This window comes from Mustela lutreola, chromosome 4 (assembly GCF_030435805.1).
Source record: "Mustela lutreola isolate mMusLut2 chromosome 4, mMusLut2.pri, whole genome shotgun sequence".
Classification (NCBI taxonomy): Eukaryota; Metazoa; Chordata; class Mammalia; order Carnivora; family Mustelidae; genus Mustela; species Mustela lutreola.
Window position 1 is genome coordinate 160113422 of NC_081293.1, and position 27518 is coordinate 160140939.

Here is a 27518-nt window from a genome sequence, read left to right on the forward strand (position 1 = left end):
CTTTATCACTGCTCCTTCTGTCACTGGCTATGTGAGAGGTACTCCCAAAGCACTTCACCGAGTTAAACTCGACTGAATTGGGGGTCTGAATGTGATATCAAGAAGTCACCCACTTCAGCTTCTGGAGCTCCCTTGAAGAAACACTGAATGGAAACTTCCCTGCTTTTCAAATGATGCCTACGCTGCCCTCCAGTCTCTTTGCTACCCATGTTTGCTTGGGTTTATCAACCGTAAGTATTTTCATTATTTTACCTATGTCCTCAAATTTCTTGTGCTGATAGACCTCCCCAGAACTCCAGGGCTCACATTAGTTCCCACCCCCAATCCAAAAGCTTTGGTCATTTTGACATTTTTGTGTGTTTTTAGCTGCTTCTCTTTTCTCCCCACTCCCCTGGAGGAAAAGTGTTAGCGCCAATGAGTCACACACAGAACACGGGCTTTTTTAGAGCCAAAATGCCCTTAGAAATCCAAACTAGAGTGAGTTGCTTGCAAAAAGGGTGTTCTGCTGGTCAGGCAGGAGAGAAGCAGCTGCCACAGGAAAGGTAGATATGTGTCCTCAAAGAGTGGACTCCATCAGAGCAACACCGCAAGATGCTCAGCTACTTTCTTCTTTTAATTTCAAGAGCCCCACTGATTTCCCTTATTTGCCCAGTTCTGGTTCTCCATGGGAACCATGCATGTGGGATCTGTTTGAAATGAGAAACTTATTCTGAAAACATTTACCAAGTACTTGTGAGAAGCCAGGCATTGAACTGGGTTTCAGGCATACCAAGAAATTGCTTTCCTATTAAGGTGCATTTCATACCCTCAAGGAAAATGAAAGTAAGTAGAGAGTAAAGGCACCAAAATGCCATTGTTCTGCAATTGGAGTCTTTATCAGCATAGTGGGGAACCTAAAACAAAAAGCAGAAATTTTCTTCCTATTTTTCTGATCTGGAGAACAAAATAGGGGACATTGTAGAGAGTCTCTATACTTTTGCTATACTCTCATATTTATCTTCTAATGTCTGATGTATCCAGAGACTCAGTTGAGAAAATTGTTATAACACCAAATTTCTTGCCTTTACTATGGTGACTATATTAATTTTCCCGCAGGAGGGAATGGTGTTGGCAAAAAGTCTCTTCATGGAGGGTCTCTTTCTACTTTTCTATGGCCCTGCTTCTGGCATACTGTGGACCTATTGAATAGAAGTATGGGCGTGTGTGTGTGTGTGTGTGTGTGTGTGTGTGTGTGTGTGAAGATTTAAAAGTATGAAGGTATTTGACATAGAATATTTTATGTTATAGGAGTGCATGTGATTCCTTAATTATAAACCACCTAATATCAGACATGGCATTAGCTAAAATATTCTGAAATTGACATTTAAGTTTGTTTTTTCTTGGGTGGTGATAGTAGTGGGAAAATACTGTCCAAAGAGAATCACCTGTTATGGTAAGTAAAAGCCATGGTCAATACAGAGTGCAGAATGCAGAAAATCTGAGGCAGGCCAGACTGACTCTCCAACCTATGTGGATGATTTTAAACCCCAAGTGTCCTACTAGAAATGTCTGCAATGTGGCTCTACCCAATAAGAGGTTCTGGGAAGCTGTTCCAACATGGTGCAACCCAGACACCTACCATCTGCCAACCACCAATTCCTCCCTTTCCCTCCACATCTTCTCTCTTCAGCATTCCTCCCCTTCTCACCTTGTTTGAGGCAGTGGGAGTAGAAGGTAGGAAAAAGAGCAACAGAATCACTTACTAAAGGACCATGCCTGGGGCGCGTGAGTGGGTCCTGGGACAGAGCCCCAGGTCGGACTCCTTGCTTGGCAGGAAAAGTCTTCTCCCCTCCCCCTGCTCATGCTCGCTCTCTCGCGCGCTCTCTCTCTCTCACTCCCTCTCTTTCAAATAAATAAATAAAATCTTAAGAAAATGAACCAAGGCACGAACCTTTGCCTCTGTTTGCCTTCTTGTTTTCTGATTCTGTGAAGGTAAAATCATCTGCTGTAAAACAAATTTAGAGAAGCATTTACAAAGTCCCACCAAGAGTAAACAGAGACAGCCACCTCCACCCCCACACCCCGTCCTCCGCTCACTAGGCTGTGACATAAGGTAAAATTTATGCCCAGCACCTCAACTCCCTCGACGGTATTTAGATGCATTTCCAAATGAGAAACAGTCATTTATCTATTTCAATTTGCTTTGCCTTTACTGGTGAAGAGTATGTCAGAAGCCAAACTCCAAAGGTTGTATCATCGTGTTTCTTATTTTATACTTGGAGGGAAAGAACACCTGAGAAGAATCAAAGTTATTTTAAAACTTAAAATACCATTATACTATAGCCATCGCTGTTTTGCCACATAAGCTATAGTCATATATTTAGGCTGTGTGCATTTTCTGAGTCTCCCATAATGGCTTCTTCAAATCAAAGAACTAAGTTAGCCCTCATCAGAGAAACAACACCATTGCAAAGCTTCCCCTATTGGCCTCGTGAGGTGTTGGTAGTAGACTCTAGAGGGAACGGACGGTCCCTGAAGAATTAAAAAAGTATTGAGTGGAGACTGGACACCCAACCCAGTCAGCAGGTGCTCTGTGCTGATCTGACTTTAGCAAGAACAAGGACAAAAAGAGCAACAGAAAGCATCCTGCTGGGCGCTTACCCTATTTGATATTTTATGGGTATTATCTCATTTTTTACTTCAGCAGATCATTTTGAGGGATACCCCTTAATACCTCTAGTGTGTACAGAGGAAAATTTTAAGTGTCAAATGAATAGCTCAGTAAGTGATAGAGCAGGGATTCAAACCCAGTCTTAATCCACATCCTAATATTTTGGATTTGTCCCTCAGAACATCCAATGTGGTGCTGGCTACCTAAGGAATAATTAGGAATATATTGAATGATTTTTGGATAAGTTAGCCATGTGGTACAGACAGAAAATAGGAGAAAAATGACCCAAGGGGATCACCAAGCACCCTATCTCTGTTTTTCCCTTTCACCTGACCATTTTCCACATTATACCTTCATGCAACATTTACTGAGCATCTCGTATGTTCTGGGTACGGTGCTGGGTGGAGGAACCCAGAAGGAAATAAGACACACATCCTGTAAGTGGTGCATAGCTCAATAAGAGGCTTCTGAAGGCAAACAGATAATTTTTAATCAATCAGACAACATGGCAAGTGGCGTGGTATTAGCGGACCACGGAGGAACTGGGCAGGACCCACTTCCAAGAGGAAGGGACTTCTGGGCAGAGAGTTGATGGGTGAGCAGCAAGAGGAAGCCAGAAGACAGGGGAGACCTTATTAGATTGAAGGGACGATGTGAGCCCAGGTGGGACAAAGAGACGCTGGAGATTTCTGCAGTTCGTTATTGCTGAGTGACACTTGTGATGCTGGCAGCACCTGTGCTCTTGGACAGGGAGGCAAGGGTGAAAATGAAAGAGAAGCTCCAGAGGCAGAAGGCGGAGAGAGACGGAAGTCATAGTGCAGAGGGGTAGGGCAAAGAAGAGCCAGGAATGACTGTTCTATCACCGTTTGCCAACATAATCACAACCAAAAGTGCAGTTTGTTCTGTGAGTTCTGTTTCTCTCCCAATTTCTCCTGTTACCTGTTAAAACAAATGCAAACTAGCTACTTAACAATTTTTCTATTTCATGACAGATGTTATGATACATCACAGCCAGCAGATGGCACTAAGTATATATAAAATGAATTTCTACATGCTTTTAGAGGGTCTTAAAAAAAATTAAACCAGTTTTTATAATACAGTAAACTTTTTGGTAAGTGTGGGGGAACAAACAAGTCTGTATTTCAGATTAAGATAGTTTTGCTTTTCACAATATTGTAAAGAGAGTCTAATAAAGCCTGACTCATCATTTAAAATAATTGGACTAGGCTAGATTAATATCCTGACCAAATTTCAGCATTTAACTCTTCATCTGCACAGTGTGAATGTACTGTGCCTTAATGGCTTGAATGCCTGGTCTCTACCTTTCTCAAATGACTTTTCTCCATTTGGAGAACCCTGCGATCTGATGAGTGTCCGGAACTGTGAGAAAAGACGGGCATCGCATAGGCATAAGGTCTGGTCCCCTCTCTTGACAATAGCTGCTGTGCAAAAAGGCTCCTAGGAATTACCCTGGGCACCCCAGTAGGGTGCGTTTTGTCGGTGGCACCATCTCTGAATGGTCAGGAAAATCCATGGCCAAGTAGCATGAGTGAAAGTAGGCTTTCTGCAGTCAGTAAGGTTCTCTGTATTTGTAAAACCCACATACACAGGGAGGAACAGGATCTGTCAGATACCCCGCCAGACTGAAACAGAAGTCTGAACTTGCTCTGCCTAGGATGTGAGCTAGTAATCTGCCTAGATGAGCTCATGTCGTTAAGGGCCTATGTAGCCAGAACAATTCCATCTTGGATTAAACAGCCATTTTGTTGTTTATGCAGTAAAACTTAAAGTGACCCTGCCTCCCCCAAGGGGACTTACTTAAAAGCAAGTCTGGGAAACTAGTATAATATGGTTGGCCAGTCCCAGGTAACAGAGCCCAAATACAAGGGTGGGTCAAGTCAGGTGGAGATAACAGAGTCCAGAGCCCAGATGCAGGGATAAGTCGCAAGGAGTGTGAGCCCCACCTTTTGGGTGCCAATTCTGACCAAGGTGATAGGCTAGTTCAAATAGCTACTATGGGGTGAATTGTAATTCAGTTGGCCACCCGTGTGTGACCTAGCATGACTGTGAAGCTTTCTCTGTGTGTTAGTCTCATTGGCCACCTGTGTGTGGCCAGGCTCAACCACATGGCCTTTGTGCTTTAAAAGTTAGTCTGTGAGGCTTGGAGGGGTCGCCCTCTCTGTAAGAGGCACCTCCGACTGGTCGGTTTGATTCTTGATGCTTGGAGCAAAATAAATGATGCTTGGACCTTCACGTTGTATCAATCTCGCGCCTTTGATTACGGACCTAGCAATGTCCTCAGGAAACAGAAGCTGAGATGGAGAAAGGAGGGCAAGGGGCTTGATGGCAGATATGGCCCTGAGAGGAAGTGAGCTGGGTGAGGAGGCCTGACGGCTGCGAGGCCCATCCCAGACCCCAGAGACGAGGAGCAACGGATGCCTGAGCATGTCTGGGCTGACTCAGTGAGGAGCTCCAAAGAAAAGGCTGCCCGTTTGGGGAGTCCAGCCCTGGGCGGAAATGGCCAGGCCCTCGCACCCGCCATGCTGTCACCCCTCAGGACTGCTCAGAAGAGTGGGGCCTCTTTGAGGCCAGGCCAGAAGCTGCCGGGGCACAGGTTGGGGATGGTCGGCGAACTCTACTCTGGCTGCTGGACAGTAAGTTCCTCCCTGGAGGACTGTCCCAACGGTATTGTGCCTTTGTGGCTGCCACACAACACTAGTTTAAAAAGACTTATTCTTGTTAAGATCCCCTTTGTATCCGCTGGGCCTCTCCGATGGCGCTGTGTGACCAAGCTCCCCCCCGCCCCAGTAGAGGAGCTACTTTTCTGTAGATGCCAGTTCCTACATCCTTGGGGGCTCTAATCAGTTCAGCATCTTCCATAAAGGGCCTTTGTGGCTTCATCTGAGTCATCTCAGTACCTATCCATGCATTAGCACAGTTGTTCCGAGGAATTTTAAAAATAAGGGCCATGGTCTATATGCCTTCAAAGGGTACAAATGAATTTTAATCTCAGCCGAGCCTAATAAGTGAGTTCTTTTTTTTTCTCTTTGTTTCTGTCTGAAAAAGCTCCTCTAACATGATTCAAAGCCAAATGAAAAGGATCTTGTGATTTGTCCTTTCGGATTACTAATACCTCTCAGAGCCGCCTCCTATGCACATCCAATTCGAAGTTGCCTCGACGTCTTCAGGAGTTAAGATGGACCATCAGTATACTACTGGATGACCCACTCCCACATGGGGTTTCTTGCTGGATCCTCAGGATTCCGGGAGGAAGGTATTATAAAGGTTCCAGAGAAATGGAGCCCCGGAGCTGCCAGATGGGAGAGTAAGGGCGTGGACTCCATCTTCCCACAGCGGAGGCGGATTTTCTTAAACCCTGCCACTTGCATGAGCTGCTTGTCTCTGTCCAGTTTACAGGAGGTGCCTCAGCATGCCCGTGCTTTCACAGAACCAAAGTGCACATCCTGGACTGAGATGTGCACCGAGCCACGGGCCTCAGTGATTCTGGGCTCCTGCACATGCTGCTTTGCCTCCCTGGAAAGTGCCTTCCCCCTCCACCATCCCATTGAGTTGGTTACTTCTTACCTTCCTTATTTATTTATTTATTTATTTATTTATTTATTTATTTATTTATTTATTTTAGATTTTATTTATTTATTTGACAGACAGAAATTACAAGTAGGCAGAGAGGCAGGAGAGAGAGAGAGGAGGAAGCAGGCTCCCTGCTGAGCAGAGAGCCCCATGTGGGGCTCAATCCCAGGACTCTGGGATCATGACCTGAGCCGAAGGCAGAGGCTTTAACCCACTGAGCCACCCAGGTGCCCCTTACCTTCCCTTTAAGATGCAGATCAAGCAGCATCCATGGGAGGAAAGTCTTCTGTGAAGTGACAGGGTCTGCTCAAGTATCCCTTCAGTTGTGCCAGGGCGTCTGTCAGAGATGGTTACCACCAGTTAGCATCTAAGCTCAAAACTGGATACTTGATTAGGCATCATTTCAAAGAAAAGCAAGGTCTCCTGTTTAATATTACTGAAACCCAGGCTAGAAATTTTTTTCTATTGGAAAAAAACCAGCTCTTTATGGATGTGTTATTAAGTAGGTTCATTTTGTATTTCTTTCTAATTTTGGTATTTAATCAGCAGAAGAGGTTAAAAAAAATAATTTAACATGATTCAAGAGAAACAGAGAGCCTAATTTGAAGTCCTAATCAATGTACTATCTTCAAGTTGGACAGTAAAAATCTTGACATTAAAAAAAAATCCAATTTGTAATGTTTCTATATATTATATGGAACATGGGTATCTAATAGACATAGGCTATCAAATCTACTGTGCTTGGTTGCAAATACAGAGTTCTCATCCTATGGACGCTATTTTAAGGCCACGACAAAGCCATTATATTGCTCATCTTGACAACAAAATGAATTATGAATTGTAATACAATTTCTATGAATGCTGTCTTTCTTCAAAGCCCAATGAACCATGATGTGGCAATTTTTAAAAAGCTGTACTAGAAAATCATATTTTTTCTTTTCACTACTATTCAGGATTTTTCCAACTTTTCCTTAGTGCATGTGAATTCCTTTCATAGAAAAAATTTTTAAATAATCAAATTTCTATCAAAATTTCTATTACGTTTTTGCTGTTCAATAAAGGCACTGTCACACCATCTGCTGTTTCAAGAAACTAGTAACACACGAGTGGAAGCTCAATGACACAGGCTGACAATGCTTGGCTAGCTAGACCTCAGTCATCAGAACAACTCCTGATGCTTGTTTAAGCACACAAGGGCTACTGGAAGAGAATCTGATGTTTAAGAACCATTGATGTGATATCAGAGCCCTACTTTGAAGAGTGTAAAATATATCAAACATTATAAAGCATATGTAGATCTTAAAGAACTATAAAATGAACACTTACCTACCTAACACTCAGTCAAGAACTTGAACAGGATGGTTGAAGCAGCCGAGGTCCCTCCTGGATTACGTTCTCTGCTAGAAGTGATCACTCGCCTATGCTCTGCATTAATCGTGCCTGTGTTTTTACTGTTTTGCCATTGATCTTTGCTTTTAGGCTATATATAAGTGGCGTACATATTTACACACATGTCCCATGCCTGGTAACTTAGTTTTTTATTCTTGACACTGTATTTGAGATTCAGTCTTCCTGATACATGAATAGATCATTTTCACTCCTGTATGATATTCCATTTTATTTGGTCTATTGGTGGTCCTTTAGGCTGTTTTCAGCTTCTGTCCTCCCAAGATAAGAATAATGCTTCTATAAATATTTTTTTTAAGATTTAAAAAGTTTACTTATTTATTTGTGAGGGGAGAGAAGGAAAGAAGGAGCATGAACAGTGGGGAGGAGCAGAAGGAGAGGGATAAGCAGACTTCGTGCTGAGCATGGAGCCCTAGGCAGAGCCTGATCCCATGACCCCAAGATTACGACTTGAGCCAAAATCAAGAGTTTGACACTTAACTGACTGAGCCACCCAAGCACCCAGTTTCCATAACTATTCCTGCAACTGTTTTCCCTTGCATATTTGCACAAGCATTTCTTTAGGGTAAAATTGTAGGTTGCAGGGACTGCGTATTTTTAAAAATTTATTAGGTAATAACAAATTATTTCCCAAGAGAGCTGTATCAATTTGTCCTCCTACTACAGTTTCATGAGTTCTTATTGCTCCCTGTTCTCACCAATTACTATTAGACTTGTATATTTTGTCATGTGGTTTTAAATTGCATTTCCCCATTTCCTTCTAAAAGTTCAGTTTTAGAAGTTCTAAGTTCTTGACCCATCTAAATTTTATTTTTATGCATTAAGTTATATACTTAGCTATTCTTTTCAAATTTTCCCTTTGCTTCTCATGGTTAAAATAGAATATTCAAAAAGAGATTTTCCTTCCCCTTATTTCTAACCTTCCCTCTTTTGAGGAGACTCAATGGATTTATCAAAGAATATGAACAGAGCTACAGAGAATATACTTTCTAAAGATTAAGAACATAGGGAGTTTTTATTGGACATGAAACTCCACTAGTTCACATGAGGCCAAAACTGTTAAAAATTTACTAATCCTGCTTTCTATGTGCTATAAAAAGCAACCCAGTTTAGAGCAATAATGGTTTCAGAAATTTCATACATAACTTACAAAGTTGACAGTATCCAGCCGTGAATTATGATCACTGAATCTATTTAAACAGGTGAGGTGGGGCGCCTGGGTGGCTCAGTCATTAAGAGTCTGCCTTTGGCTCAGATCATGATTGCAGGGTCCTGGGATCAAGCCCCCATTAGGCTCCCTGCTCAGCAGGAGGCCTGTTTCTCCCTCTCCCACTCCCCCTACTGTGTTCCCTTTCTTGCAGTGTCTTTGTCAAATAAGTAAATAAAATCTTAAAAAATAAATAAAATAAACGGGTAAGGCACAGAGACTTTGAGACTTGGTATTTAATATTAAATATGATATATTGAATATGGTACAAATTATAAACTACTTTAAACAGCTGAAGTATAATCTCCAGCCTACAAAGTAGTAAGAATATCCTAACTCACATGGCAAGTTCAACAACATTACTGAACAATGACAAGACGGTGTCACTAAAAAATCAGTGTCTGTAACACAGACAATCTCTGTGCTGGGCTAGACACATATAAATGCAGATGAATGCAAAGAGGCAATACACAAAAGGAAATGCAGCCATTTAACAGATGTGAATAGGTACCCAACCACAGAAGCCATGGAACAAATGTAAATTAATGAATAACTCTGAGTGTCACAAATTAACAAGAAATAATTTTAATAAGCCTGACCAATGTTAATGAGGGTGTTGTGAAATGAGTATTGTCATATGGACTTCAGGTGGTGTGTATAATCCTTTTGTAAAGGCAATTTGAGGTGAACTGCATTGTAGGCTTTAAGGGCATCCACATTTTTAAAATGAAATTTAACTTTATGGAAACAATCCTAAGGAAATAATCTGAAAATTTAAAAATCTTACTGCACTAAAATATCCATTGTAGTGCTATTCTACATACACATACATGCAGGAGTAAACGTGGAAATCACTCAGTAGGGTCCCCCCCTGCCAACACACACCTGATGGGATATTAGGTAGCCATTAAAATAGTCTCTGTAAAACTTTTTCACATCTGCTGTGTAAAGAACAAAACCTGAAGTGGATTAAATTATGTTAAAAGAAAACAAGCAAAATATGCCTACCAGTTGGAAGAAAACGGAGAGTAATGGTTCTTGTTGAATATTTATCCTTCTTTCAAATTGTTTTTGAAAACAAAAATTCCATGAGTTTGTATTTCTTGTATAATAGACATTTATCAAATGAAATATAGTTTTATTATTAAAATCAACATGAGAGGTGCCTGGGTGGCTCAGTCTATTAAATGTCTGCCTTCAGCTCAGGTCATGATCTCAGAGTCCTTGGGTCAAGCCCCGTGTCGGGCTGTCTGCCTAGTTGGGAGTCTGCTTCTCCCTCTCCCTCCCCCCACTCCTCTTCTCTCTCTCTCTCAAATGCAATTTTTTTTAAAAGTTAAAATTTACATGAAAAGTACTCTGTTTTTTGATGTGGTGTGTATTAGCAGCAGAAGAGTAGAAGACACATATTGTTCACTGAAGCTGTACATCAGATTCTGACAAGCAGAAAGTGTGGGGGGGGGGTTGTTGTAGCTTGTGTGCAACTCACTTCTAGCCAGTTTCAAATAGGTGCACATAAATAAAAGCATAGGAAACGAAGGAAGACACTGCCCTGCTCTGAGGAAAATCTATCATCACCCAACCTGCAGTGTTCACGCAGTCTTCACATTTCAAAAAAATAAACAATATGTACAGGAAAGAAGCCAATAGCCTTATTCGTACAAAAGCAAGCTGTAGCCCAGTATTCCTATTTATTGACACAGAATAAAGGTAGAACTGTTTGAAATTCCGAGATGAAATAACCTACTATATAACTTGATACTACTAAGCTGGTTATTTAGAATGCAGGGAGAACGACTGTATGGAACGAACATTTGTTGAGTGACTTACCTACATGTGCCAAGCGCTTTAACACACCACCTTACTAATCCTCATCAGGACACTGTCAAATAGGTAATGTGAGTTCTAATTTCCAGGTGAAGAGACTGAAGCTCAGTCCTATAACATGACCGAGCTGAATTAGCACAGTGCCTGGCATATAGTAAGCACTCAATAGATATTGTTCAAATGGATGGTAGGTGATCCACCTGGTAAACATAAGTGCCAGGATTTAAAATTAGACTCATCTAGTTACAAAGCTCACACTATTTCCATCACAGTACACTGACTTCTGTGTGAGATGATGCAGAGTTGTTTTTAAACAGCTAAGAAAGATCACTGTCTGTGTAAACACTGTTGATAAATTCAGGGACCTGTGATTTCTACCTTCATATTGGAATTATTTCAATGTCAAAATGTATGCTTAGTAAAGGATGAGAAAAGATAGAAAACACACAGAGGATCTTCAAGTGCTTTTTTAATTTTCAAATATACATAGTACATGAAAGTAACACAATCCATAGTAGTACATTTTATCTGTATGGGACATTTAACTAGTTAATACTATTCTTCCCTTTCTGTTGTTGAGTTACAACTTTTAAAAAAATAGCTTTTATGACAACACCATCAAAACTGTGTTAATTTTATGAATATTAGGTTTTATATTTTTTCTTTGTTGCCCCACACACCAAAACAGATTATTTGAAAATGCTGAAGTAAGTAAAATGTGGCATGCTTTCTTAGCTTGCTTTGCATCCTGTGTTTAAAATACTTTATGACTATAAAAGTTGAAAATAATTTTATTGGTTATCCTATGTCAATTCACATAAGTATACTTTTATATTTTATTAGCTAATACAGCTCTTCTTTTAAAAACTTCTACCAACTTCTTTAAAATATTGCCTATGAAAATATCATCCAAAATGTATTTTATTTTTATGAATATTAGATGTTAAGTCTCCTTTCCTTCTTTGCCCCATACTTAGGCCCAAATAAGTTATTTGAAAATACTGATAAAATGGGGCATGCTTTCTTAGATGTTTTGTATCCTGTATTAAAATATTTTACAATTACAAAAGTTGAAAAATAATTTTATCAGTTTTCTTAAATATAATCTCCTACCTCCCATACATGAACTAACCTATAGAACTAAGTAATTTTGTTAGTCCAAATGCAGAGGGCCAAGAACATAAGGGAATTACAAAAACTCCAAGATGACTAATTTAAAGCAGATATTAAAGTACTACAGATGTGGCATATTTACTGTCTCTCAAGCAGTTCTCTGCTTGAGTGTTTATCTTTGTTTTCTAGTGTTTATCTTTGCATTCGGCAGTATCTTCAAGATAATTATTCTCCACTCTCAAAGCATTACTGTTGCACAGGTTTCATATTGGAGGAGGAGATATATAAAACATCAATTTCCTTATTCAAAACCAAAAATAAATGAGGATTTAGAAATATGTTATTACAAAGATGGTGATCAAAAAGACTATGTCCACTGAATTTCAGGGCTGTGGAGATGAAAAATGCCTTTGCTTCATTCAGGATCTAGAACCTTAAAAATGATAAACTTAGCTGGATTTTCTTTTCTGCTTATGTTTTAACCCCCAAATTTGGTCTTGTATCATAGCAGTTTTTATTTTACTTGAATGTTAAAAGAAAATTCACTGGATTATAAAGACAGATTAATAACCTGTTGAACCTCAGCTGGGAACTAATCAATAGAAAATACTTATTTGGTTGGGTAAATACATTTCAAGACATTTAAAACATTACTAAATAAGTTGTTTTTAAAAATATTTAACTTGAAATAATAAAAACTATTAAAAGCTAGTAAAGATCTTTCCCGAGGGTTAATAAAAGCAAAAACAACCTTAATAAACACATGGTTACACACAAATTTCCTCACAGAGGTAAAGAAGCTGTGATTAGTATCAGGATTTTAAGGAAGTGTCATTTCAGAAACTGCATTAATATATTGTAAGTGGTTTCAAGAGTCTGAGCTGGTGCATGCTGGTACTAGAGAAAATCTGAAGCATCTAGTTGGGTACAAATGGACTGACATTTACCTTTAAATTATTAAATGTCATTGATCTTTTTTTCTTTACAACTTCTAGGATGGACATTTGTTTATGCAGTATGAAATGATTTAATCATTTAAATAACAAGCTTTAAAAGGCTGACATTCAATGGAAACCGATGAAATAATTTACCTTTTGGTAATCAAAATAACCTGAGATCGTTTTTAATATCTTCTCTTTTTAAGGACCCCTTGTTAAAGTTTGTGATTTTTATTAATGCAAATAAGGCAAAGTGGGTGTTTTCTACACACTTGTTTTCACCACAGTGTGGTGGGTTTTGTTCTCAGTTAACCTTTAATACTCTGTACATACTATTCTGAAATACTGTGGTGAAGTAAGGCCTCCCATCCTTGAGCAAGACACTACATAAGGGAGGATTAGCTGTATTGGAAGGGTCTTCCACATCCCAAATTTCCAGCATACTGCAACCAGGCCTAAAAAAAAAAAAAAAAAGGCACATATATATCCATATTAAAAATGTAGTCATAATGCAAGGAAAATATATAAATTATAAAGTAGCTCTAAGATCTTTGGAGACTCTTTTTTTTTTAAAGATTTTATTTATTTGAGAGAGAGACATTTCAGAGAGATATGGAGAGAGAGCATGAGTGGGGAAGAAAGGGAGAAGCTTAGCAGGGAACTTGACACAGGGCTCCATCCCAGGACACAGGGATCATGAACTGAGCTGAAGGCAGATGCTTAACTGACTGAACCACCCAGGCGCCCTGAGACTAATTTATTTAATAAAGATTATAAAGCATCATTTCATAAAATGTAAGTTCAACACTTAAGGATAAAAATGAAATTAAATATGTTGTATTTTCATGTTCCACTTAACCAAATAACAAGCATATTATTAAACTTAACAGGAAAGTCCAATATACATTCAGAAATACATATTTAAAAATTTATTTTCAAAATGAAATATGAATAAATATATTTTCTACGTCGTATCACCATCCAAACATAAGGCTCATGAGTAGTAGGAGACAGTTTAAAGGAAAGCTAATCTAATTCCTGATGAATTGCCCATTTTTGAGTTTCATCTGACTTAGATCAGCATGAAAACATATCGTCCCAGGTAACGAAGGAAAGCTCTTGTTGGCCAGATTTGTTCTTCTCTACCTTTTCCTATTTTGGGTGGCTTTATAATTGGACTGACTGGGATACTAGTTCTCACTAGGGAATAACCCTGCATGAGAGGCAGGCAGTAAAGGGAAGAAATCAGGCTAAACTGGCTATTATTTTTTAACAGCTATATTGAGGAAATATTTATGTACAATAAAATGAACTCATTTATAAGTAAAGTTTGATAAATATGGACAACTGTGTATAGGTGTATGAGCACTTCCATAATCATAATATAGAAAATTCCCAGCACTGAAATAATTTCCCTTGAACCCCTCTGCAGTGGGTCCCCTAGCTCCAGCTTAGCCCAGGCAAACACTGATCTCCTTTCTGCAATATAGTTTTGCCTTCTCTAGAATATTCCAGATATTTATATTCACTGCAGCTTTCATATGTTATTCACAAAACAATTCTATCCCTTTTCCTCCCATCAATACATGTATCTGTATTTAAAATGCATGTCTTCAAGGGGACACATAGTTGAGTTTTGCTTTTGTATTCCGTCTACCAAACTTTGTCTTTGATTAGAGTGTGTTGTCCCAATTCATATTTGTGATTACTGATATTGATTTAGGCTTTCCCCCCTTGTTTTCTATTTGTTTCATCTATTTTTTAAATGTCTGTTTCCCTTTCTTTTATGTCAAACAAAAAGTTTTACTTTATCGTCCATTTCATTCATTGGTTTATGCATTTTTTTGCCTGTGTGTGTGTGTGTGTGTGTGTTTGCTCTAGATATTGAAACAGGTATCTTCAACGTATCACAGTTACTTAACATTAAACTTGGATTATTTCCAGAAAATTATACATTTTATTTTTGTTTACTCCCCTTGCTTGTGCTATTGCTGTCATCTATATATGACTTACATTATAAAATCAAAAATATAATGGTATTATCTTTGCTTTAACTAGTCATAAGGTTTTAAAAGATTTTCAAAGAAGAAAATATATATATATATATACATATAGTGATTAATATTTATCCACATTTTTAACATTTCCAGCACATTTTAGTATATCCTTTATTTCTGAATTTTGAATTATCATTTCAATGAGTTGACTTCTACTTATGAAAAGAAGCCAGATGTTTATCATATCATTCTTCTCTTGCTTCTTTCAAGATTTTCTCTTTTCTCCTTATTTTTCACCAGTTTGACTATGATATTCCATGATGTGGATTTCCTTGGGTTTATCCTAGCTGCATTTGTTAACCTTAATTGGATTTTTAAGTTAATGGCTTTCAACAAACAAAAAATTTTTGGCCAAGATTTCTTCAGGTATTACTGTCCTCCCATTTTTCTTTTCTTTCATTCTTTCTGGTATTTCATAACCCACGTGTTGAACTATTTAATAACACACAGGTCTCTATGGCTTTTGCTATTCTTCTTCAATCTTTTTGATTCTTGTTCTTTGGATTATACTTTTCTTTTTTTTTTTTTAAGATTTTATTTGTTTTAAGATTTTATTTGTTCATTTGACAGAGAGATCACAAGCAGGCAGAGAGAGAGGAGGAAGCAGGCTCCCTGCTGAGCAGAGAGCCCGATGCGGGGCTCGATCCTTGGACCCTGAGATCATGACCTGAGCCGAAGGCAGAGGCTTTAACCCACTGAGCCACCCAGGCGCCCCTGGATTATACTTTTTCTTTACTTACCTTCAAGTCATTGATCTTTTTTCTGTTGTTACATCAAATCTCTTGAGAACTTTTAAAGAACTGCCATTCATTTATTATAATTTTCAATTCTAGAGTTTCCATTTTTCTGGGGAGGGTGTTCACTATTAAGAATCGTATCTTGTCCCTTACTGATATCATGTCTTCAATTCTTTGAACATGTTTTCCTTAATTCCTTGAATATAATCATAACAGCAGCTTTGCAGTCTTTCCCTGCTCAGTCCAACATCTCAACCTATTTGAATCAGTTTCTACTAACTTTTTTCTGGAGTATTGGAAAATATTTTTTAAAAAATGGATTCCAAATATAAAAAAAATTTTTTTTCACAGGTCTGGTAATTTGGGGTTGGAAACTGAATGCTAGAGAAAACACCTGGCAGTGAGTCTGGAATCTGTTTTGTTCTTCTGATGACTGTTACTTTCTTGTTCCTGTTCTGGTAGGCAGTTCACTTGTCTGGATCTCCTATTTTGTGTAGCAGCTATCTCCACTCAGTTTTTTTTTAGGTTCCAGCTACTTCTTCTTTTTTTTAATTTCTTTTCAGCGTAACAGTATTCATTGTTTTTGCACCACACCCAGTGCTCCATGCAATCCGTGCCCTCTATAATACCCACCACTTGATTCCCCCAACTCTCCCCCCACCCCGCCCCTTCAAAACCCTCAGGTTGTTTTACAGAGTCCATAGTCTCTCATGGTTCACCTCCCCTTCCAATTTCCCTCAACTCCCTTCTCCTCTCCATCTCCCCATCTCCTCCATGTTATTTGTTATGCTCCACAAATAAGTGAAACCATACGATAATTGACTCTCTCTGCTTGACTTATTTCACTCAGCATAATCTCTTCCAGTTCCATCCATGTTGCTACAAAAGTTGGGTATTCATCCTTTCTGATGGAGGCATAATACTCCATAGTGTATATGGACCACATCTTCCTTACCCATTCGTCCACTGAAGGGCATTGGTTCTTTCCACAGTTTGGAGACCATGGCCATTGCTGCTATAAACATTGGGGTACAGATGGCCCTTCTTTTCACGACATCTGTATCTTTGGGGTAAATATCCAGTAGTGCAATTGCAGGGTCATAGGGAAGCTCTATTTTTAATTTCTTGAGGAATCTCCACACTGTTCTCCCAAGTGGCTGCACTATCTTGCATTCCCACCAACAGTGTAAGAGGGTTCCCCTTTCTCCACATCCTCTCCAACACATGTTGTTTCCTGTCTTGCTAATTTTGGCCATTCTAACTGGTGTAAGATGGTATTTCAATGTGGTTTTAATTTGAATCTCCCTGATGGCTAGTGATGATGAACATTTTTTCATGTGTCTGATAACCATTTGCATGTCTTCATTGGAGAAGTGTCTGTTCATATCTTCTGCCCATTTTTTGAGATGATTATCTGTTTTGTGTGTGTTGAGTTTGAGGAGTTCTTTATAGATCCTGGATATCAATCTTTTGTCTGTACTGTCATTTGCAAGTATCTTCTCCCATTCCGTGGGTTGCCTCTTTGTTTTGTTGACTGTTTCCTTTGCTGTGCAGAAGCTTTTGATCTTGATGAAGTCCTAAAAGTTCATTTTTGCTTTTGTTTCCTTTGCCTTTGGAGACATATCTTGAAAGAAGTTGCTGTGGCTGATATCGAAGAGGTTACAGCCTATGTTCTTCTCTAGGATTCTGATGGATTCCTGTCTCACGTTGAGGTATTTTATCCATTTTGAGTTTATCTTTGTGTACGGTGTAAGAGAATGGTCGAGTTTCATTCTTCTACATATAGCTGCCAAGTTTTCCCAGCACCATTTATTGAAGAGACTGTCTTTTTTCTGCTCTATATTTTTTCCTGTTTTGTCCAAGATTATTTACCCATAGAGTTGAAGGTCCATATCTGGGCTCTCTACTCTGTTCACTGGTCTATGTGTCTATTTTTATGCCAGTACCATGCTGTCTTGGTGATCACAGCTTTGTAGTAAAGCTTGAAATCAGGTAATGTGATGACCAGCTACTTCTTTCTTTTAGCCCTGGGGTTTTTCTTGTGTTTTTATCAGCCAAGGATTTGAGCAGAGTTATATTTGGAAACCCATCTTCCCATATTTCCCTTACTTTTGGGGGTCCTCCCAGAATGTGTAGTTACTTTGTTATCCTTTATTTCTGCCCTTCTTTTTTTTTTTAAGATTTTAATTTATGTATTTGAGAGAGAGAGAATGAGAAAGATCATGAGATGGGGGAGGGTCAGAAGGAGAAGCAGAGTGAGCAGGGAGCCAGATACAGAAATCGATCCCAGGACCCCAGGATCGTGACCCAAGCCGAAGGCTGTTGCTTGACCGACTGAGCCACCTAGCCATCCCTGCCCTGACACCTTAAGTAATGACTCTGCTTTCTGCTTCCTAGGGTGTGTGAAATTTGGGAAATGTACATGGTCAAAAGCAACAGGGAATTTGCAAGTCTCACCAGGAGTTCTCTTTCAAGGACAGACATCTTGGGGCATCTGGTGGCTCAGTTGGTTAAGTCCCCAACACTTGGTTTCTGCTTAGCTCATGGTCTCTGGGTTGTGAGATCAAACCCCATGTCAGGCTCTGTGCTCAGTGCAGAGTCTGCTTGAGAGTCTCTCCCTCTCCTTCCTCTTCTACCCCTATCACTACTCATATTCTCTCTAAAATATATAAATAAAACATTTTTAAAAAATAAAAATAAATAAAATAAATAAAGAGGACAGACATCTTGCTCTAGTTTCCACCTACCCATTTCCCAAGTTCCCAGGGGATTCTCACAAGCATGTGTAGAATAAGTTTAAGGCAGAATTTATATTTCAGATTTTAGGTTTTGGTCTTTCTGTACTGCTGTTGCTTCTAAAACGTCCCCTTCAAATATCCAGCTGCTTTGGTACTCACAGCTCATCTGTCACCATCTGTCCCCTCAAGCCAGTAGGCTGTGATTTTCTGCTATACTAGAAGCAGGGATGGGGTGGTTTATGAAGTATTCACAGGCAAGAAGGTCCCAAATTCAGAGAAGTCTTTCAAGAGCAAATGTTTCTCAAGTTTCTCCCTGCTTTTGTGTCACTTCCCAGAGACTTCAAGTAGTTGTTTTTAATACCATTAAACCTAATTTTGGATGCATCCTATTAATTGAACTATATGCACACTGGAACTATGTCCTTGCTTTAAGTTGTGCCATAGTAACTCTTTTCTTTTTTAAAAGATTTTATTTATTTACTTGACGGAGAGAGATCACAAGCAGGCAGAGAGGCAGGCAGAGAGAGAGAGGGAAGCAGGGAGCCTGATGCGGGGCTCGATCCCAGGACCCCGAGACTGTGACCTGAGCCAAAGGCAGAGGCTTACTGAGCCACCCAGGCACCCCATGCCATAGAAACTCTTAAGACATGGTTCCAATTCACATCAGTCTCAAGATGACACTGAGCTCCAGGAAACCATGCAAAGCAAAATGTAATTTTGACATGCTCAAGTTTCAGCTAATATAGTACCAGACAAAGTGAAGAGTACCTATGTTCTAATAACTATAATCTCTGGGAACAATAGGTCAACCTCTTCTTGCCAATACTAACTGAACTCCCTCAAAAACTCATTTCTTATGGGTCCTATGTTCAATTCCTTTGGGATTCGACAGACCAATAACTCCTAAATTCAGTTTGTCCATACTATAAAATCAAATTAGCACTGTTCATTATTTCCTTTAAATGTCAGATAGCATTAGGCTTTTAGGTAAAGGATATGTAATACTTAATAGAACACAGTTGTAAAGAAAAGCAGAACAAGTCAATTTTGTAAAAAGAACTGCCTTGAGAGAAAATTTGCTATTCCTTCTTTAGAACTTATTCCTGGTGTCTCAGAAGGCTACTAGTGATAGCTGAAGAATGTCTTTCTACATCCCAGAATTTTAGAAGACTTCTTTGCATAAATATTTACTTGTATATTTAGAGTAACTTTTTATTAGGATACAATTACAGGAGGAAAAATGCACAGATCTTAGTGTACAATTCCATGAGTTTTGACAAGTGTGTACACTCATATAAAAAAATAGAGCAATCAAGATAATGAACACTGTCATTATTCTATGAAAAAGAAAAAAGTTCTTGAATCCCTTTCTAGAGGATCTTTCCTCCATCACCACAGCCAACCGCTATTCTGATTTCTGTTCCCAATTAGCCTTGCATATTTTAAACTTCATAGAATGGAATCACATAGTATGTCCTCTTCTGTGTTTGGTTTCTTTCATTCAGCATGTTTTTGTGGTTCATCCTTTTTTCACACATCAGTATTTTGTTCCTTTTTATTGCTAAGTAACATTCCATTGTATGAATATACTATATATAATTTGTTTATTCATTTTTCTTTTGATCTTTGGGTTGTTTCTGCTTTGAGATATTATGAATGAAGATGCTATAACATCTTTTTTTTTTTAAAGATTTTATTTATTTATTTGACAGAGAGAGATCACAAGTAGGCAGAAAGAGAGGAACGGAAGCAGGCTCCCTGCTGAGCAGAGAGCCCGATGCGGAACTCAATCCCAGGACCCTGAGATCATGACCTGAGCCGAAGGCAGCGGTTTAACCCACTGAGCCAAAATTCCACAAGGAGTAGAACTCCTGAGTAATAAGGCAAATATATGCTTAAATTTTTGTTAGAAGCCTCCAAATACTTCTCCAAAGTGGTTGTATCATTTTTACTCACATTAGCAATTTAAGAGATTTCTAGTTAATCTACATCCTTGCCAGTATCTAGTATTTTAGTTTTTAAGATTTTATCTGTTCTAGAGTATATGTAATAGTATCTCTTTGTGGTTTTAATCTTCATATCACTGAATGCTGACAGTATTGAACATCTTTTGATGTATTTACTAGTCATCACATTTTCTTTCATGAAGTATGTCTGTCCAAGTTTTTGTCTGTTTTCAATTGTATTGTCAATTTATTATTAATTTGTAAAATCTCATGTAAAAAATATATATCCCTTTTATCAGATACCTACTTTATAAATATTTGCTTCCAGTTTGTGGATTCCCTTTTTTTTCCTTAATATCTTTTGAGGAAAAGATTTCAATTTTGATGGTATTTTAAATAAAATACCAGGACTTTATTTGATTTTTTTTAATGGTTAGTGTTCTGTGCTCCAAGAAATCTTTTAATTTTAGCTTTTACATTTAGAGCTATAATCCATGTCAAGTTAATTTTTCGTTTATGTTGTAGTATGGGTCATGGCTCACTTTTTCTTCTCTACAGATATCCAGTTAGATCAGCAACATTGTTGAAAACATGTCTTTTTGCATTCAAGTAAAAAAACATTATTTTTCAATTTCCTTTGTAGTTTTTTCTTTGACCCATAAGTTATCCATAAATTTACGGCCTAATTTCCAAACATGTATGGATTTACCAGATATCCATATTTAGTAGATTTCTAATTATTAATTTTTAATTTTATTCTCTCTGATATCAAATCTTTTAAACATACTGAAGCCATTTTTATGGCCCAGCATATGTTTTCCCTTGTGCCCTTTAAAAGAATGTGTATTCTGCAGAATGTATTTTCCTATACTGGTCTATAAAAGTAATTAGGTCAGATTATTTGATACTGTTTGATGTTTCTATCTTTTAATCCTTACACTCTTTTTATTGAATTCTCTCAGTAATGAAAGGGAAGTTAACATTTCCAACTATTATTGAAAATTTGCTTATTTTTCTTTATATTCTATACATTTTTAATTTAATTTTAATTAAAATAGAGCTCTGAAGTTGTTTAGATATACACATTTTAGAACTGTTATATATTTTTGATGAGTTAATCCTTTCGTCATTATAAAATGTTCATCTTTTTGTGGTAATATGCCTTGCTTCGAAGTCTACGTTGTCTTATTAAATTTTAAATTAATGTGATGTGCACATGCATCAACATTATGATATTCCAGCTTCTTCTTTTACAAGATGTCATTTCTTCCTAGATATATTAGGTATTAAAATTAGCTACTAAAACTTATGAACTTCACTTTTCCAAAATGTTTTATGGTAATGCCTAATTATCTATATGAGAAATGAAAATTCTTAATGTTAGACCTAATACAACTAGGGACCTCTTAAGTCAAGGAATCTAAAAGAAGGTCTCAAGATATCCGTTAACCATTTTAGAATTTTGTGATTTTTAGAAATTGAAAATTCAGAAGTTAAAGATTATACTTAGTAATGTTTCACTTACTATATCTTCTTGAGTTATCAAAAACTTTTCTTATAGTTCTTATAAATTCAATGTTATCCAGTTGTAGTAAAAGAATGTTAATGTCTCACACTACTTACTGTAAACTCAAATATGTATTTCATACATCTAATAAAAACTATGATAAAAATTTGAAAAACTATGAAGGAAAGCAATGCTTAAGATGTTAAAATAAAAAAAATCAGGAAGCTAAGATACACTACAGTTTCTTGAAATTAGATTCTACTGAAATGATATTTATTTTCCTACATGAAACAATTTTAAATAAAATACCAGGATAGTACTTTAATAGAATTAATTTAGAATAAAAATTATTTTTTTTCAGTATTTTTAAAATTAACATATAATGTATTATTTGTTTCAGGGACACAGGTATCTGTGAATCATCAGTCTTACACAATTCACAGCACTCACCATAGCACATAACCTCCCCATTGTTCATCATTCAGCCACCCCTCCAGCAACCCTCAGTTTGTTTCCTGAGATTAAGAGTCTCTTAATGTTAAGTTTGTCTCCCTCCCCAATTCCATCTTAAAGAATCACAACTACTGTAATAAGGTAAAACGGTTGTTGCTTAAAGATATTCCATACCATACAGCATAGGACTCATACTCACTTAGTTCTCACAACACACCATGCCTCTTCTAAAATGTAGTAATTCACATGTAACTCCAACAATTTATCTCTTACTTCTTTTGCAGATTTTCGACTATATGTGGAATAAACTATTTTTGTCCGAGCCCTTTACATTCAAAACACAATTAAATATTTTTTAATACGTTAGAATAGAATGGACTGAAACAATTCTGCTAGTAAATGAAAATCTCAACACTCACTGGGTGGATCACTCATATATATGACCTCAAGCAGCATGAACCGGTTTGGGGACAGCACAGATTATTTTTGGATAGCAGTTTCCACTTTCCTGCTTTTATTTTGCATATGCTAAAACTTACAGTGGTTTGAATTTTGTAAGTACTGCTTGTTAGTTTTTACCAGAACAAACATCAAGTGCCTTAGAGACTACAAAGTTCAGGATATAAATTTGCTTTGCATATGCATGAAGTAATTAATCTGCTCACGGAACACATTCGAATAGAGGTGAACAGAGTGAAAACAGATTTTGGTAGATAATTTCACCTACTGAAATTATCTGAAAAGCATATGAATTGAAGTTGAAATATAACAAATCATACATTCAGACAGAGGGCATCTAGTGTAGCAGTGAGGAAGCTTGACAAACAGGATCAGTCACCAAAATATGGTACAACAGATAATTTGGCCCCCAAATAGAGAAGTTTTTATGACATCCTGAATAATTACCATTTATGCATTGGATATTTCTTTTTTAACTTACTGAAGTTCAATGAGTTAACATAGAGTGTATCATGAGCTTCAGATGTAGCTTTCAGTTATTCATCTGTAGCATATAACACCCAGTGCTGACTACATCATGTGCTTTCCTTAATGTCCATCACCCAGTTATCGATCTTCCCACCCCACATTGGACATTTCTCAAAATTTCAAGCATATAGGATGCACAATGTCCAAAACCAGACATCAAACTTTAAATGATTTAAAATGTTAACTCTAAAAATAGGCCAAAGATGCATTAACAGGAAAAGATTACATTGACAATGACTAAAATGATTAAAATAATTCAGAATTTCATAACTAGCTAACCAAAAACACCCTAAATTTTCATAAAATCATGTAATATAGCAAATTTCATGTACTTTTCTATTAGAAAAGGCTAGTTGTAGGCCATTGGTAAAATAGAGAATGGTTTCTTAAATCAGTCAGAGGGGCTTGTGGGGTTCAGAGCAGGGCCTGGCAAACTATGGCCATGGGTTAGAACCATCCCATCTCCTAGTACTAGTACTTAGCAGTTCTACTGGAACAAATAGAATAACATACAGGTTAGTCATAAATACATGATATTTTCATTTTGAGAAAAATTAGCATGTCTGGTTAAAACATTCAATCATTTGCCAACCTCAAGTCTGCATCCTCGTAATGTGGGTGATTCACAATGGGGTGCAGGGTAGACAGCTTGACACTGGCCATTGTAGGCATGGCACCTGCAAAAACAGCATCTGAAAAACAAGGACATTTTCCCTAATGACATATTTTAAAGAACACCAAAGATCAGTACTTATCTATAATATTTGAACCCAAATTAAGAAAGATGAAATACATTTAAATAGTAACTATTGGCATTATTCTTTTTCTTTGCTCAATATTGTCTGCTATTATAATAGCCAACTTTGTTATCTCTGTGCCAGGAACTGTGTTAAATAAGTTAACAACTTATTTACAACTTAAACAACTTAATTTGCCGAACTTTATGAAGTGGGTTCTATGCTATTCTTATTTTCTAAATTAGAAAACTGAGAACCAACAAAGATAATTGACTTGTCAAGTCTATACACCTAGGTGGAACCAGAGCCCACACTCAGGCACTTTACTACAACTTCCTGCCATGTTCAAGCTCAATGTAAAAGACAATGCTAGAAAAACACATAGGACCAGAAAGAATTACAAAACTTTATACTTGTTCCGATAATTTAAAATGCCAAGAACTGAGAGACTGTTACAAAAGGCAAGTCTCATGCTGTATGTTTTAAGATGAAACTGTGAGCTGTAGTTTCTTGGAAGTCAAAAATGTTTACTTACCTCCTGATAATTCTATATAATAAATTATTAAATAATTTTGAAAGTTGTCATTTTTAATCAATATAATAAAATCACTAACAAGGCATGTTATTAAGATCTACTGTAAATAGCTGAATGTTTACTTGCAAATCTAACTAAATATTCTAAATGTAACTTTAAGAGAGTATCATTACATATGACTTAAATTTGAAGATACATAAGTCAATCAATGTATATGTATTATCACAAGATTCAATAATTAATGATGGAAAGTTCTTAGGCTAGAGCAGTGGTTCTCAACCAGATGTGATTTTATTTTCTAGGGATATATATTTCTGGAGACATTTTTGATTGGCACACTGTGGGGAGAGAGGTATTGTGGGCAACTTGTGGGTTGAGGAAAGATATGCTGCAAAATATTTTTCAATGCACAGGCCAGTCCCTAATGTCAATAGTGCCAATACTGAGCAAATGTGAGTTAGAGGAACCCAAAGCCCAGGGACACAGTTATCAGAAAAAAAGTAGGGGAGTCTGTCCAGCAACAGCTGAAATCACTCAAGAGAAAATAACTATGGCATAAAGAGGGGCAGAAATACTCTGCAAAGTCTTAATTCTTGTTGGTGAGATAAATATGAAATAGTCTTGGGCAAGATTATGGATTACTTATAGAAAATACTGTAGAAAACACTTATTCTCTGGAAAGGTTTTTTAAATTGAAATATGTCTGGTTGAGGTGATTTTGGTAAAGATAGGGAAAAAAGTAAGCTAAAAATATTTTGGAGTCTTTTTGAAATTATTTAGTGAAGAAAATGGAGTATATGAGATTTTAACTCTTCTGTGCACAAATGGTTTTACAAAGTTGGAAGAGAGAGTCAGCACTGACTGGAGTGATAGAAAGGGCACTGTTGACCTCCGCATGGTCAAAAAAGTATCTTCTCCAATGTCTGTTCACAAGGTGTGAAGATTTGTTATTGAACAATTACTTGTCATTGTTAGGGTTAAAATATGAAAATGATCTAAGCATTATAGTACATATCTATGAAAAATCATTAATTCCTCATGTTAATTAAAATTCTTGGCAGTTATCGAGGAGGCAGCTAAAGAGGGCACAAAATTGTTTTTCAAGAAGGTTTGACTGGTGGACACTACAATTTGCATGCTTAAAATCTGTCAGTGATTAATGACTCTGTGTGTCTGTTTCTACATGTCTGTATACTAGCTTTACATAGAACTAAAGAGCTACATACCCGGTCTGGTATTATATTTGATCCATTGTATCAGTTCCTCCTGAGGCAAATTATTAAATTCTCCTATTATGCTCCATTGATTATGGAGGTTTGCACAACCTTGTATTGACATCACTGTTAGGATGCCAAAGATAACATTCTCAAAACGAACTCTGCAAAAAAGCCAGCCAAAGAGCTGAAATGAAAGAAACCATTACTTTTAATTCTTATATGAAGTGTGCTATAGGGCCAATAATAAACTCTCACCTTGCTACTAAACCATGGTGGATTGTCGTTTGAGATTATCAATGCACTAATAATACACACATGATTGGTCACCTATTATTTAAAAATAGTATATATTTTGGAATTATAGGACCTAATAAAAATGGAACTTTCTTTATCCTCAAAAGAATAAAGAAAGAAACACACCTCATCCTTCTAGTACTGATTTACTACCAAGGATTAAAATTAGCAAATCACAAAAATGTGAAACATCCTGGAACTAAATCCTGTAATACCCTCTAATAGATATCTAAAATAACTATGGAAACCTCACCAGCAGTAACACATACAGTTACTATAGTGTAGTGGCACCAAAATGAATACCTTACCCGTCGAGAACATATCAAGGAAGCCATAACACACATGTGAGGTGTTAAAAACAACTTCAGCCTCATGATTAAAATGGCAAGGACAGTGAATGCTAACAGTTGCAATGTGTGAAAAATCAGCTGTAAAAACAAAATGAAATGATATTTCACTTTATATGTTTTTAAATTAATACATATAATATATATTAAAACTATTACCATTCATTAGGACAAGGATCTTTTAATTTAATAGTAAATCTGGTAATATTTATTCATTCATTCAACAAAGATTTAGCAAATGTGTACTAAATGCCACGTACTGTTCTGGAGGCCATGGATACAACCGTGAACAAAATAACAGTAAGCAAAGTCTGCCCTTGTGAGACTTACATTTTAGAACATTCACTAAGTAGAGATGGAAATTGTCATGGCAAGTAAATGAATCAATTATAGTCTCTTAGAAAGTGGGACAGGAGAAGAAGGCTGGGAGTACACTGTGTGTGGTGTGAGGCCACGAGCTGGAGCAGTTGTAATTCCAAGGAGGACAATCAGGGAGGGCCTCACTCAAGAGGTGGCATTTGAACAGCACACATGCAAGGTGAGGAAGTGAGCCACAGAGACGTACAAATATTGAGTGTTTCACAAGTTTTCATGTCACTTAGCCAGCAACAAAAATCAGAACAAAACACAAGCTAGATTATTTTTAAAGTAATGGAATCATATATATAAATATTTGTACTGATTAGTAGGACACTCATTTTATTAAGATGGGGTTCCACTGAGCAAAGATTTCAGACAAAATTTTTCTAACAGACATACTCATAAAATATCAGCCAGTTCTTCATTAGAAAAATAGACTATGCAACCCAGTCAAGTGTCATTAAGTATTTATGTTTGAATTTGCTAATATTCAACAAATTAAGCATTGAAGATAATAAGGTATTTTCACCTATAAAATGGACAACTATTTAAGACTGAGTGTTAGAGAAGAGTCCTTGAAACATACACTGATGTAATTTGTACATTTAGCATTATTTATCAAGATGTTACAAAAGAGCCAACCCCTTTGACTTAAATTTCCATTCTAATTTAAGGGAATAATGAAGACCAAAAATACTGTATAAAGAGGATCACTTAAGTGAATTTTTAGTGGCAAAAACAGAAAAAACCTGTGACCATTATAGAGGAATAAGTAAATTACCACATTTCCCACGTCTATAGCCATTAAAAGATTACGTGTTAGCAGATTATCTAATGGCATGGAAAGTTTTCAATGTGTTTAATTATATACAC

At 37.2% G+C, this 27518-nt stretch overlaps 1 protein-coding gene across 2 annotated transcripts in view; it reads right to left on the minus strand.

Annotated features, from left to right (window-relative positions):
* Window positions 1-11131: 11131 nt before the first annotated feature.
* Window positions 11132-27518, minus strand: part of DPY19L2 (dpy-19 like 2) — a 92384-nt gene continuing 75997 nt past the window's right edge. For both annotated transcript variants that reach the window (XM_059171548.1, XM_059171547.1), the window contains 5 exons: window positions 26247-26366; window positions 25654-25828; window positions 23748-23847; window positions 22368-22493; window positions 11132-13185 (listed from right to left, as the gene is read on the minus strand). In XM_059171548.1, coding sequence (XP_059027531.1) covers window positions 13035-13185; window positions 22368-22493; window positions 23748-23847; window positions 25654-25828; window positions 26247-26366 — 672 coding nt within the window. In that variant the 3' untranslated portion in view covers window positions 11132-13034. The remainder of the gene's footprint in view (window positions 13186-22367; window positions 22494-23747; window positions 23848-25653; window positions 25829-26246; window positions 26367-27518) is intronic.